Source organism: Anopheles bellator, chromosome 2 (assembly GCF_943735745.2).
Source record: "Anopheles bellator chromosome 2, idAnoBellAS_SP24_06.2, whole genome shotgun sequence".
Classification (NCBI taxonomy): Eukaryota; Metazoa; Arthropoda; class Insecta; order Diptera; family Culicidae; genus Anopheles; species Anopheles bellator.
Window position 1 is genome coordinate 20,685,698 of NC_071286.1, and position 14,528 is coordinate 20,700,225.

Consider the following 14,528-nt stretch of genomic DNA (forward strand, 5'->3'; position numbering starts at 1 on the left):
GTCCGTTGTGTCCCAGCGCAAGACTGTGAATGTGATGTGAATTTGTCGGTGTATGTGGTTTTTGGTGTAGTGAATAGTGAAAATGAACGATTTCGAACAGAAACACTTTTACGGTACGGTAGCTGCAGCGGCGAAAGATCCTCGTGTTCGTGTGAAGCATTCCTCGTCGTGCTTATGTTGGCCAGCCCGCCAGCTTATCAGCTTGATCTGATCATTTTCGGCCGATTATTGGACCGATTTCGATGGACCGATGCGCCAGTGGCCAGCCAACCGGGGCTCGCTCGCACCCGGGGCGCAGAAAGCTAGAAGGAAGCTCACGGTTAGTCAGAGGAACGCGCGCGCAAGCATACTACGATTGGGCGTAGGTCAGCGAAGCGTTAGATCGATAAAAAACGGATGCTCGCAGACGTGATACTGGTCCGGTCTTAGACGAGAGAGCGAGCGAGCGAGTGTTTGCTAGTGTTTCAACTTTTCTACGGCAGGCGTATGGGTGCGTGGATGCGTGGAGCAGCAGTGTCCTCAGACGGACCGTCACAGTGACAGTGCAGGGTAACCTACTAGGGGCCTCTCGTCATATGACTTCTACCAAAGTTTAGCCAGTTTCAGTAACCGTTACAGTTGGGCATTGATATTCGCTTCAAAACTGGGCACATTTTTCGCAGGACACCATGGCACCATACGGTCCCTGGAACGTAGAGCTTCGCTGGAGCTTCGCTTTGGAGGAACAACGAAAGCAGACTATTCCGGGGTGCTAGCCGTTTATTGTGTTACTGAAATCGATCTCCAAGTTCGGTTGCCGCCCGGGTCACCCGGGCGATTTTCGTTGTTCTTTCCTCGCCGGCACGACTCAAGGGCACGGCCCAAGGGATACTTTGTACTACTCCCGCCCCCCGACGGGCGGACGTTGGTGCTGAAGCAATATTTGGAAATAATTTAGTAACGGCGGACACGGCGGTGGCGGTGGTAACGTAGCAGCAGAACGCTCCATAAGCAGCTTTTCTAGAGCCTCCGGATGATTGTGCCATCAAATTATAGTCCACTGGGCAATGTGGGGAGCGACCCGGGCGTCCGGGCTGCTCGACCATTCGCAACAATGTAATTGATACGATACGGAAACATAAAGACGTGCAATGTTTTCCTTTTGCTTCATTATTTTCTCCGCCCCAAAATGGTATCATTAGCAACGGCAGCATCTCTTTGGAGATTACACGTTTCCGTGACGTTTAGACGCGATAGGAGCGCCGGACCCAGGCTCCTGCGGAGGCTTCACCATTTAAAAAGGAGCGACACAGAGTGTCACCAGGACCGGTGTGCTGGGCCCGGGGACCGCGCAGCCCAGTGGCCCACCGGAGTGTTCTGTCGATTTACCGATTCGTGTCATGCAGCCGGTTTCTCGGGCACGTACTTAGTGCATCGGCCAAGCATTTTCAGCTTCCATTTACACTTCATTCTGGACGAGCGACCGGCAACATTCTGTCGGCAGACGGCCCGACCCCGACTTGGCTCCGGAACGTGAGTTCGAAAGTGTTGAAAATTCTGGCTCCACAACCGAGCCAGCCAGCCGAGAAAAGGGACACACGCTGTGCTGTTGAGTGGCCTGTGAATAGTCATTTCCCTCGAGATCGGCCCTAAAACAAATGCACTCAACGTGCCAGGCAGGTACCGGGCTGCAGCACCACTTTCTGTCCGCCCGATCAGCTCTAACGGTCCGATGAGGCCCTAAGGCGTCGCAAAAGTAGCCTCCCCCCGAATCCATTTGCGCCAGCTGACAGCAGGATGCAAAAGTTTACCGACGCTCTCCGGTCTCCGTAACCCGCAAAAGTGCCCGCTCCGTTTCGGGCTTCGGGCTTTTGGGCCCACTTGTCCGTAGCAAAGTGACTACTTTTTCGGCCATCCCGTCGACCGTCATTGAACACCATTCAATGGTCCGCGGGAGGGGGGAGGGCCTCTGCCTGGGTCAGGTCCCCCCTACACTGTCACCGGTCTGAAGCGGCTATGGGCTATGAGTCGGCTCTCTACGCTACGGCTTCGAAACAGGCAGCACCAGAGGCGCATCGGCAAAGTGGCAAAGTCTTCTCAGGCGCATTACGGCAATCCATCTGCGGTGTAAAATTTAAATTTTGTGTGTTTGATAGAACGAACGAGAATATAAAAAAAAAACCGACACGGTTTGGTACTGTGAAACAAACGCATGAAGCAAAACTCGGGCTGCTGGTCGTGCGAAACGTGAACGACGTCATGCACGATCTGGAAAAGTTTACATTGTAAGGAGAGTAAATAAATCTATGGCAACGCGCAAACTGTTACGGGGAAGCCATCGGCACACTACAGAAGCGTCGCATGATGATGGGAGCTTGGGATGGAACATGTTTGAAAACGTTACTGGATTGCTGCAGGTAGTTGTAAATACCATCGAAAAGGCCCTAACTGTTTTATTTTTTAGTGTTTTTGATTGACAATAGTTAAACTCACTTTCGTACTATCGTGGAATGCCAATAGAGTGCCAATGCTTAGTATTTTTATAATTCGTAAACGAACTTTTCTATTGGAAAAATTGCGCCACATTTTGTTGATAAAATGTTCACTTAGTATGTTTGTATTTACCAACAAAATTGCACAAACCAAAGCAAAGTTACTGTATCAATTATCGATGGACTAACTGGCTGATGAATGCTCACTGTGCAAGCGCCTATGCCCTTAATTTGAACGTTCAAAAACATATTGCAGCGTGTTTCAATTTGACACCAACGAGGTAAAATTTAATAAGAAATATTCCAAAAAAGCCATTACAGAAAATGTTAAGGAGATCAAAAGTGTTGAATGAAGAAATGCGCTTAACTTCTAGACGAACAGGAACGAAGTAAGAAATGAACTAGAGGGCCATAAGGAGCATAGCGATAGCAATAGCTGCAGGTGTCAGCATGTGGTTCGGAGCGAGTGCCGATTTAAATGGACTCCCATTTTGTTAGTTTCCAAATTATTGAATCTATTCGCAACATGTTTGCAACCATTTGTTAATTTCCTATATTTTTTTAGTTTAAGCACAAAACATAGGAACTGAAACCCGATTTCTCGTACCATTTTCTAAGGATTGGTTTTACGTTCGGTAATTATTCTCTCTAAAATTGAAACGCTTTTCCGCACACTGACTTTTTGATTCCTTGGTCTTTTTCCCACAACAAAATTTGCTAAAGCACCCGCAGCTAAAACTAGAACTAGGTTATTTAAATAACGACAAAACATACGAAATTCAAATCGACTACAGAGTTAACGCGAACGTCTAAGCAGAAAACTCAGCATTTCGTGATGGGAAAAGTGCGTGTTTGAGAACGACAAGAACGCATAACTACTGAACGTAAAGTCCTAGTTTTAACTCGCGGACGGTCCGTGGACTGGTTCGGCAAAAAACCGGGGGCTAAAAAAATAAGCTTCGGAAGGAAGGAAGTGTGGCAGGTAAAGCTAAACACCATGGTCAAATAATGTAACGCCGGACGCGTTGCCGTGCAGGGTTTGTAAGGCATCTAATTGGCTGTTCCGTTGAACACGATGGCGAGCTGGCGCGAACCGCGACCGGCGTTGGTCGCAGGATCGCCGGGTGAGTAATCCAGTCGGTAAACTTTTTACCCATTTTCAAGTAGCAATGAAAAAACCTACAAAATTGTATGTTGTCCGCCAGCCGGGCCCCCAACTCCGGCCGAAATGGCACACGTTTAGCCGGGGCACCGGAAAGGAAAGCTTACGGAACAAGGAGCTGTTGCACACGTTTACGATAGTAATTCGCGCTGAAAGGTAGCTGAGCACTTGCGCCTTAATAATGATGGTTTGCGGGCCCACGGTGCCCAGTGCCATTACCAGAGAGAGAGAAAGAGAGCGAGAGAGAGCAAGAGCGAGAGAGAGAGAGAGAGAAAGAGTAAAAATACATTAAAAACGGCTCGGTTAACAGTTTCGCCACGTTCGGGCGCCACTTGGGCAGCAGGGCAGGGCACGATACCGGTCGGCAGGTGCAAAAAGCGCATAAACATTGTACAACATATGTTTGCGTGATTTGTTTATTTGTTCTCGGGATTTGCACCGACGAACACGGAATCCGCTGTTGCCGCGGGAATGTTCAAACACTCAGCAGACGGCGGTCACGGCACTGCTCAGCTTAGAGCTGTGGGCTGCGTTGTGTGCGGTGTCCGGACCGGTGACCGGAAGTTTCGTTCCAGCTCGGGACGTGGCGTTGGACGTTGCGTTGGAGAAACAGGCACTTCAACCGGTTGTGCCGATTGTGTGGTGGGGAATTTTGTGGCCATCCGAAAATGGTTTCCAAACTCTGGAAAACTCAAATCGAAAAACTGAGTTCAGGTGGAAAATTGGTAGACACGAAATTAGTGGACAGTAGTGATTCTAATTGAGTTTTTCAAAAGTAACTGGAAGGCATAACAGCAGCTTAAGGCCTCAGGCTGCCTGATTGTGGGCATCCTGGTAATAATGTCTAGGGAAATGCATGTTTAAGCACGCCAAGCGTTATGCAATCAGTATAACACGAAACGGTTTGCTCGTTTGATATGCTCCCCTGTGATTTTAGTGTCCGATGCTCAGCAATAAATTTTACGCAGCGATAAAGGCTGGCTTCGAAGTTTAAACATTTCTTTCTTGTTTCAGTGTGCTCCAGAGTGTGTCAGGTCAAAGAAGGTAATAAAAGCTCTCGAAAACGCTAAAAGTAAGGGCGCGAACTGGATCCGAAAAGGAAGATTTCGATCATAAAAAGTGCTCTCGCGGTCGGCTTTCTTCGACAGCCGAGCGCTACCAGCCAGCCAGCTCGTCCACCAGCGTTTGACAAGCCAGAGGACAGTGGCCCAGATACGGAGGAAGATAAAATTTAATTTATGTGGCCACCGGTCCACCACCGTCCACGTCCCGCCGTCGGCAAGGGTTGGTGGCCACATGTTGGCCGACAGTGACAGCTGTGGGCTGCTGATGTCTGGGCTGGTGGGTAAATGTTTCATTATTGCTTCCACCGGCAGCGCGATCCTGTCGCTGCCGCTGCTGCCACTGCTGATGACACCGTGGCCGATGGCGCCGATGATGGCGACGATGACGATCGTAATGAGTGGAAAATTATTTCTGCGGTTACCCACGGACCGGGACGGACTGCGGGACAGATACACTCCGAAGTGGGAATACTTGTTGGTTCGCGCCCGTAAAAAGCACACAGCAGCAGCCCCCGTTGCCGTGGCCAGCCGTGGCCAGCTTTGTTCGGAAAATAACCACACACACAAGCACACAAACAAAAACTGGATAAATAAACCTCGGTACGGAATGGATTACGGGGGAAAGCCAGGGAGCGCGCGATGGACGCCTCCCCCGGGGGGAGCCGGTGCCTCAGCGTTATTTATTTATGGCATTTGACTGCACCATGTCCGAACGGTTCCGGATTCCCCGGATGGTGCCCGCCCGTGGGCGGGACGGGCCGTGGCAATTTTCGAGACATCGAGCCCGAAAATGAAATGAATAAATGAGTCACCCGGCTGGAGCTGTCGACGGCTGCCACACTCGGCGGCCAGAGAGAGAACCCGAGGGAGAGAGAGAGGGGATGACTCTAGGGGATTTTCGAGGGGCCTCTGCAGTGGGAGCGAATTAGCGCAACACTTGCACACAGGATGAGATGAGATGGGGCCGACGAAAATTAACCGGAGCACGGGAACGAAAAAATACCGGAACACCGAAGCGCGGGAAGCTCGGGGCTAATCCTGCTCAGAAGCGCCTCCAACGGGCTGGCGGCGGGTGGCAAGACGCCCGGTCTGGCCCGGGCCAGGATAACGAAAGCCGGTGTCATAAGCTGACGAAGGTGTGCGCTTTCAACAACCGGCTTGGCGGCTTACGTCGATGAAGCGGAATGCAGGATCGGGGTACTGCTGCCCCGTACACTGCGGATACCTGCAGCACGGAGGCGCTTTCGTTTGGGTTTTACATTTTTGACCATGGTGTTTGCTGGACTACTTTACCCGGTGGGCGGTGACTCAGTGCGCCAACACTGCGCTGCTCACATTAAGCGAACCTATTATTGTGTATTGTGAATGTTTTTTATTAAATAGATTCACGAAAATTCTCATAAATTCATTCCGGGGGAGCTGAGCAAAGTTGCAACCGTAAAAGCCGATCGTTGGGGAAAAGTAAACAGAAAAAACTACCAGCGGCAACAAACAGCTGTGGCTGCTGTTTTTAACAGATGCCCAACACAAACGATAAGAAAACCAACCGAAATCAACGAGCCGTAGAAACTTCCAAAAACTCGAGACAACCACGTGAAAGTGCAAAACCTACAAACAAACGGCAAACCAATTACGGGAAGCGTTGCCGGACACGGGCTAAGGCGCTAACCTCTCCCGAAGATGTGGTGACGATGAGCCGCACGCAGGTCGTAGTTTTGTTTTTGGTTTTCCCCAATTTGCTGCCCGCCAATTCACGGCTGCCAAGTGGCTGGAACTTGGTCCACTTGCGCCCGTTTCCCATCCAAATCGCATCAAAAACAAAAACAAAACTAATTGAACCGCCTGCGGGCAGCGAGTGAAAGCGCGAAAAGTTCCAATGGCGATGGAAAGGACGGGACGCACATCACCCTCGGGTTTTGTTTTCCTTTCCTTTCCAGCAACAAACACAAAAACTGAGCAGGGCAGGGCTAGCAGGGCACTCAAAACATCGACATCGCCTAAGAGCGTTTGGTGGGGCAGGGCGCAAGCCAATAAACCGGGGAGCAAACCGGGAGCGGGTTCGAGCATAAACGGAACAGAAAACGCATCCAACAATCCGATCGCCAACAAACGGAAAAGGCGCTAGGCGATGAAGCATCTCTCATTCGGGGGGCCAGCTCGAAGCGGCAAACCGAGAACTGCTGGAAGCGCCCGAAAACGATGGTGGTTGCACGGACAGGACACAAGGTTTATTAATGGGATCAAGAAAACAAAACACAATAAAAAAAATCGCCAGAAAACGAAACGGAAACCTGCATGCCAAAAATTAACGGACGCCGAGAGACAGTGCACAATGGGGCGAGTTGCTTTTTACTTCTTCTGCTTCTTTGGGTTGCGTTCCGAATGTGGTTTCGCTTGTGGCTGGATGTAATAATTGTTGCAACTGTCCTTCGGCTGGCAACAATTCTCTCGAACGCTAGCCATACAAAAAAACACGCACGAACACAACCGAAGCTATCGAACGAAGCCTACTGTGTTGCAGGGCAAGCTGCTTGCAGGAAGAAAACGTAGCGTAGCAACCAGTGGCTCGCAAACAGGATCAAAGAACAGGTGGAACGAGATAAAAAGAGAGAGAGAGAGAACGAGAGAACGAAGAAACAAAGTAGCGAACAAACAGAATAAATGCCTAATAAATGTCAAAACTAAGCAGTTCTAGCTACTAGCTAGTGGTTTTTAGTGGCGGTGCTTTTGCTTTGTAGCAGCACTAGCAACGTGGGTTGGTGTCTGTGTGGGTTGTTTCTAGTTCGCTCATTAGAGCGTTTTCCGAACGAGAACGAGTTCAAGGTTTCGAGGCAGGCGAAATGATCATCACAAATGAATGGGAAAAAAACCGAAACCGAAAAGCAGCACAAACTCTCGAGAGACTTGAGAGAGAGAGAGAGAAGAGAAAACGAAAACCGGAAGAACGAAAAAACTAAAACTTACCATCTTAATGTCACTGATGGTCATAATGCTTCGTACGAACAGATTGATACGCACAATGGCCGGACCATCTGTGTGACCATCGTGTGTGTTTGGGTGTGTCCGATATTAAATTGTTCAATTTATGCTCGGGGACCAGTGTTTTGTGTGGGGTGTTAGTTGTTGGTGGGGGGGAGGATGTTGTTGCGTTGTGTTAGGTTTCAAATAATTTATCGTTCGTGTTGTGTTCGTGTGTTTCGTCGCGTGTTCGTTTGTGCCCGCGCGGTGGGCACCGAATATTCGGGGTCGCGGTCGGTTTGCGGAATCGATGACGTTGGTGGATTCGTTTTTTTTGCGGTTTTTTTCGGTTTATTTTTTTGGTTCGGTTTTGAGACGGAAAAGAGAAAATCGTAAAGAGAAACAATCAGCAAACAGCAGCAATGAGTGTGAAGAGACGGAGAGAGGCAAGGAGAGAGGGCTTAATGTGCTCCGCAACACGTGGGGCAACATCATGGGTCCTCCCCGATGGGCGGTGGATGGGTGACGCCGACCGGTGACCTACGATTGAGACCGCCATGCACCGTAAACAGCTCGTCGACAGTTTCACTTTAAATTAATTAAAATAAGCATTACTTTGGTGTACGCTAATGGGTGTGACTGATACAATTGATTCTGAGCCCTTTTAACATCCCATCCCATTAGTCCTGAAATGGTCCCGGCCCCGACAGATGGACATGGATGGATTACCCGCCCGTCGGCCGGATGAAGTTGTTGCCCCTTTTTTCAAGGTGCCAAGTGTGCCGAAGGTGGTGGCCGTGAAAGTGGCCGTGCATTGCGTGGCCCCTGTGTATGTGTTTAACCGAAAAGTAGCAACCGTGGAACAATTGTGGCATAAACAGGACGAACTATATACACCGGGCCCTGGGTGGGTTCTGGTAGCGTGTGCCGGCCCGTCCGGTTCAGTCGCCATCGTTTCAGTGTGGTTTGTTTCGATTGCTTGCCGGAGCGAGTGAGAAAAGATATACACGAAATCGAAAGCACATCCGCCAGCAGCCAGCTGGCCGACGACGACGATGATCTAGATGATGAAGCTTATTTACAACGAAAGCAGAAGCTGCCATAGAAGGGTCTGTACAGTTCGGGGGGGGAGCTCGTCGGATCTCGTCGAATATTGGTTTCAGCATCGCTGGGTCGTCCCACCGATCGTCCCATCTTCACGTCGGCGGCCAAAACACATCATCGCCGGCTCCGTGGCTCCTCTCAGTGTGTTGACTGCTAGTGAGCCGCGAATGGGGCCGCGGTTTCGCCCCCGTCTCTGCGAACGGAGTGCCGTGCGCCGGAACCCACTCCCAGCGGACCGAGATATTGTCGGTGTGTTGGATATTTTATTTGTCGCTCCCCGACACTAAACTGCACCCCCGGCAGCGGCTACTGCTCGGTTCAGCACCGGGCGTGGTACGTGTGGTTTCGTTGCTTATTTTATGACCCCGCTCCGTCCGAGTTGTTGTCCCTACCCTAGCGCCAAACTATCCCTTAAGTGGACCACCACCCCGACAGCGATAGAGCGAACTTTACGAGCGGGGCAGGGCGAGGGAGCGAGCGAGCGAGCGGCGGGCACATATTGCCGACGATTTGTATTCCTACCTTTTGATGGGAGCGATTTAAGGCAAATGTTTGCCTCGGAAAGTGCAATAATATCATCGTTCACAGTCCACGCCGAGAGAGAGACAGGCAGGACCCGGCCGTATATTGCCTCCATCCTGGCGCAAGTGGTTAAAGATTAATGCGCGACCATCTAGGCTGATTGCGCCGTCCGTCGTCCCGCAACGCGGAGACACGACCGACTCCTTGGAGGGACGATCGCACAGGCCCCGGGTGAGAAAGGAACAAGCAATACAAACATGGGTCACTACCAGGCACCCGACTGGAGGCCGCAGCGTGTCCCACCGTCCCAAAACCTGTCCGAAAAGGGGCAGCGAAATTGGGAGAGCAAATTTTGGAGTTCAAAGTTTTCCACCTTCACCACGGTCCATTCCATTCCGGACCCGCCGGACACACAAAAAAAAAACGGAACGGAGGAAAACTTTCCTGACCGTGCAAAGGTCAGCCCATGTTGGCCGGGGCCCCGAACACGGGGCCCCTTCTCGGTCTCGGTACACCTAATGGCGATCGTCCAAACTTTCTCCTTAGTCCGTGTTTCGCTTTTCTCTCGCCCGTACTTTGCCAAACTCCTTTTCAGTGGAACTCTTTCGGTGGTGTCCTAATTTTTCCGCTCAGAAGCAGGAGCCATCGACGGGTGCCCGGCGCCTTCTGATGGCAGCCGCGTAGACCGCTGCCGTCGGAACACCGTCGGAGAACCTACGGTGGACAAACAAAGGTAGAAGCAATGGAGCGAAGAGCGAGGAAATCCTGAACGTTGAAGAAACCACCGAAGAACTCCGGAACTGCGCGATCGGTCCGTCAGAGGCGGATGGCAAATTGGATGGCTCCGGACAACAAACAAATGCAAATCGTTTGTGTAACTCTCTCTCCCTCTCGCGCCCGCACTAGAGGGGCCCGTCACTGGCGTTTATGGGTCGCGCTCGAAAGCTTCGCCCCGGCCGGTGTTAGATTATCACTCGAGCGTGCGGCGGCGACTTGCAAAAGACTAACAAGACTTCACCAGTTTGGCCCTCCGGTTCCGCTAACGGTTACGATAAAACTTGGACTACTCGGCGACTTGGACTGGCAGCAGCAGAAGAAGGCAGAGCAGAAGCAAAACAAACGCCACGTGGAACTAGTGAGAGTGTTTTGTGTAAACAAATCCGCTCGGCGTCCAAATTTGACACTAGTTAAGCACCAAATTGAAATAGATAAACAGCGCGCGCCTGACAGAGCGAGAGAGCCGAAGAATGAGACCCGATACGAGGGTGAGAGTTTCGAGAACCAAACAAAAACAAAATGTGGCCTCCAGCGAAATGAAGAGATTTGTGTTCTGCCCATTTGACGTGAACGATGATTTACATGAACAATTTTACCGGCATTATCGGATCAGAGTTTTGCTCTCCTATTTCGTTTTTGTTTTTTTTTTTTTTGGGCCCCGGCCCCCCCCCCCCCCCACCCAACAGCGAACCGATCCCGAACCGGCCCCCGGAAGCCATTCCGCGAAGGACGCGCCGCAGAAACCCGACGACGGTCGCGAAGGTCAGCCACGGAAGGGACCGCGGACCCGGCAGCCCGCCGGCCCGGGATTTTCTTTTTCTTTTGCCTAATTTGGCAATTTGTATGATCGAAAAAAGGAGGCCAAGAATAAAGCGAAAGCCGCGTGGGCCCCGTGTGTCACCGAAAGGAGTCGTCGGGAGTCGACCATCCTTGAGCCCCGCACCAGACTCGCAAGGGGGTTAAGGCTCGTTAAAAGGATCAAACCAGGGCCCCCGGGCTTACGATACGTCGTCGGAGGAGTTTTGTGTCGCCCACCTGGTGGTCGGACCCGTGGCGTGGGCGGGAAATTTGCTACCAGTTTTTTTTTGTTCGGTCGCTTGTTGGCCTGTTTCGGAGTTACTGCAATTTACCGAAATTTACCCTTTCGCTTTGTCGAAATATGGTCAAGTTTCGCCGGGGAAAAGAGACCCCGGACGGTGGTCGGTAAAAGTTCATCGGCCGGAAGCTCGCCACGGGGTGCCATCTTGCGCCCGCCGGAAACTGTTTCGCTCTCGAGGGCACACTCTCTGCGCGTTTCCTTTTTTGTGGGCCCTTTTTCCTTCGCCTAAGCCCTGCGGACATCGCACGGGTTCCGGGGCCCGTCTCATTTGCATTTGCGATTAAAACGCCCGGACTGCCCGGAAGGGTCAGTTTGGCCGTACCGTGCGCAAAAAGCGGAGCGCACGTGGTGCAAAATTGATGGCAGGTTTCGGTGTGCTCCTTTCGGGGTCTTATCCTTCATCGGTGGTTCCGGTGGACCAGCAGCAGGGCGTCCCCCCACTCTAATTGACTGCTTGTGGGCCGATTTGTTGACGGGGATTTTGGGCCGGTGCCCGGGTCCTTGGTCCGGCTGACAAAACTTCCGGGTCCACCAGCCAGTGGTGGTGATTTTAAATTTTTCGAAGCCCACCCGCCGGGCACTCATCGAAGGCGGCTGGGGAAGGAATATTTTGCACAAATTGGGCCGGGCCATCGGTTGGTTGATGAATTTTCGTTCCCGAGTTTCCCATGCGGGGCGGTTCCCGTGGAATGTCAGAAATCCCGGCGATCCGCTCCGGTCGAACCTTCGTCAAACGAGTTCGGAAATCTTTTTGAAGTGTACGCTGAAGCGGGGGTAAAGTTAGTGACACAACCCGTCCGGTGAGCGTGGCTAGCATAAATATGACTCGCTGCGCGAAACTTTTAACCCAACCAAAAAAAAACCCGACGGAACAAATAGAAAAAAAAGCCGGACGAAATTCCGGTCCGATTGTTATTGAGACCATTTCGGCTATTTGCCTACGATGGCCCGATAGGGTGTTGCTGGGGTGAAGCAATAGAAAGAGAGAAAAGAAACACGAAACCTTACGGCCCTGTTGGTCCCTTTTCCTTGTTGGGCCAGTTGTTAATAAAACGATACCAAAATGGAGCAGGGTAAAGCGATGCGCAAAATTAGATACTTTTATCAACGGTCACCCTAAGTGAAGGTTGAAAGCTACATAGCGGTTTTCGGAATCTATGACAATAAAAAATACGGAAAACGATAAGAAAGATGGCCGAAAGGCTGCGGCGAACCCCTTTTTCGAATTCGAATTTCGAAACTGCATACCACAGCTCCGCCCGAATGGCGTCCGAAATTCGGGTTCGAAACAGCGGGAAAACAGAAAGGAAGGCAACAGAAAACCAGAATTCGCCCGCAATACCGTGTGTGTTACGCTGTTGCGATAGATGCGCCCAACTAGCACGTTGCTGTACCGCGCGCGCATCACTACCGGAAGCGGGCAGGACGTAGTTGTCAAAACTAGCGTAGTACTGGCAGTAGTAATAGTAGTAGTAGAACGGAAAAGCGGACTAACCGAAAACGGAAAATTTGGGCAAACTGGGAAACGAAACGGAACGAAACGGAGACAGAAAGTACTCGGAAGCGGCACTTCCGCGGTGACAGGTGACCCCCGGTGACTGTCCCGGGGACGCACACACGCGCGGAAGCAAGTAGTTCGGCCACTGCCGGTTGGTGGTGGGGGTCGGAGGGGGGTGGAAGCGGCTGCCTTACCGGTTCCGTTGATGCCCGACGGGCGGATGCGGGCGTCGTACTTGCCGGCGCCCAGGATCTGGTCGAGAATCTTCTTCTCCTTCTCGCGGAAGTTAACTTTGGCATTGTTGGCACTGTTTTGGCGGAATCACGTGCGAGCGAGAGAGAGAAAGAGAGAGAGAGAGAGAGAGAGAGAGAGAGAGAGAGAGGAAATCGTCCGTTTTACAAGATTGGGCCACGATTACTTCGGGCGTCGATATACTTACAGTGATGCACTGCACAGGCAAGCGAAGTAGAAGATAGCCCAAAAGACATGGCCCGGGGCCATTCTGAACCGGGGCGCGTCCCGTCCGGACTGTCCGGGCTGTGAGTGGGGGTCCTGGAATCGGAAACGAACACCGGAACTGTAGGATCCCCGAACGAATGTGAGGTAGTTAAATTGAAATGTGAAGCATTTTTGATGAGGGCGATGATGGCTGGCACAGCACTGAAAGGCACTGTGGCCGACACTAACTCAGTTTTATAGCCCACCCCTCTGGCAGCCGCCCGACCAGCCGCCCGCCCAGCCGCCGGAGATAAGATCATCGTAATGGAGTTTTTAATGTCCCATTCTAGCCTCCGGCGGCCCCATGACGCCCCGATTTGCCGTCGGCACAAATGAGAGATTCTTGTTTTGGGCACACCGTTCCCCGTCGGCGCCCGTCATTCATTTTCATTCTGGCGAGAAATTACAGTCGCCTCCTCCCAAGTGATCAGCGTTCCAGCTGTCCGCTCCACCCTTCAGATCTTGGAACTCTCATTCAAGCTCATCGTTCTGTGAGTGTGTGTGGATATCCTTCGGACCATTCCGGGAGATGTTTATCGGAGGGTTTGGGTTTTTGTTCCCATAATGAGTGTCAGAAATTTCAAGTTTTCCCAGGCCCACCCAGGGCAGTTCCCGTTCCCTTTGGGGAAGGTCCTGGGAACTCTAGGGCAGGCAACCACATCACTCACCTCGTGCCTCTCCTCGGCCGGTGGATTGATCGTAGTCGGAGACCCCCTTTTTCTCGGTGACGACCCTTCGAACGGCCCGTTAATCTACGATCGATGTTTTTTGCTGTTGCGGTTGCCGCTGTTACCGATGTGCGATGTTTTCGATGTGCTCGGCGTTGCGTAACGCGTAGCTGCGGGAAGGAGGAAACCGCACCCCGAAGGTTGACCCGTTTCCGTTTCTTTGATATATGCCATTTTTATTTACTCTTTACACGGAGCACCGGTCCCCCGTCGGGTTTGAACGGGAAGGGGGGCGGATCGCTCCGTGAGTTGTGGCAGTTCACGAAAGTTTTCATTGCCCCTAAACCCCGTGCGGTGGCGTGCGTGTGGTTACGCGGCGCAGAACGGGCGGGGCCCCTCCCACCCGTACACTTACACGTGAGTCATTGCTTGCCGAGTGTGACTTTCGGGTGGATCGAACGCCGCTCGGGAGTGAAAGTTTTGGGCGACCCACCCAAAGTTTTGTGGCGTGTGGCGGCCATCGGATTGATTGGAGCATTTTTCACGGCGCCGCAAGAAAGTAGAACTTTTCGCATTTTGGCAACGTGTAAGGTGCGTGCGAGCCGGCACCGGTCGGGCAGGTCGCTCGGAAGTTGGTTAACCCGAACAACAATCAGATCAGGGCTAGCAGCCCCACGGGAGCCTCCGGAGACCCCCCTCCCTCCCCC

At 51.9% G+C, this 14,528-nt stretch overlaps 1 protein-coding gene across 9 annotated transcripts in view; it reads right to left on the minus strand.

Annotated features, from left to right (window-relative positions):
- LOC131208356 (glutamate-gated chloride channel) overlaps positions 1-13,156 on the minus strand; it is a 40,037-nt gene extending 26,881 nt beyond the window's left edge. For 8 of the 9 annotated variants that reach the window (XM_058201079.1, XM_058201077.1, XM_058201082.1 and 5 more), the window contains exons 1-2: positions 13,095-13,156; positions 12,850-12,962 (exon numbers count right to left, since the gene is read on the minus strand). In XM_058201079.1, coding sequence (XP_058057062.1) covers positions 12,850-12,962; positions 13,095-13,156 — 175 coding nt within the window. Of the gene's footprint in view, positions 1-7,661; positions 7,730-12,849; positions 12,963-13,094 lie in introns of all 9 variants that reach the window. The other variant, XM_058201081.1, reaches the window with a different exon arrangement.
- Between the last annotated feature and the right edge of the window lie 1,372 nt (positions 13,157-14,528).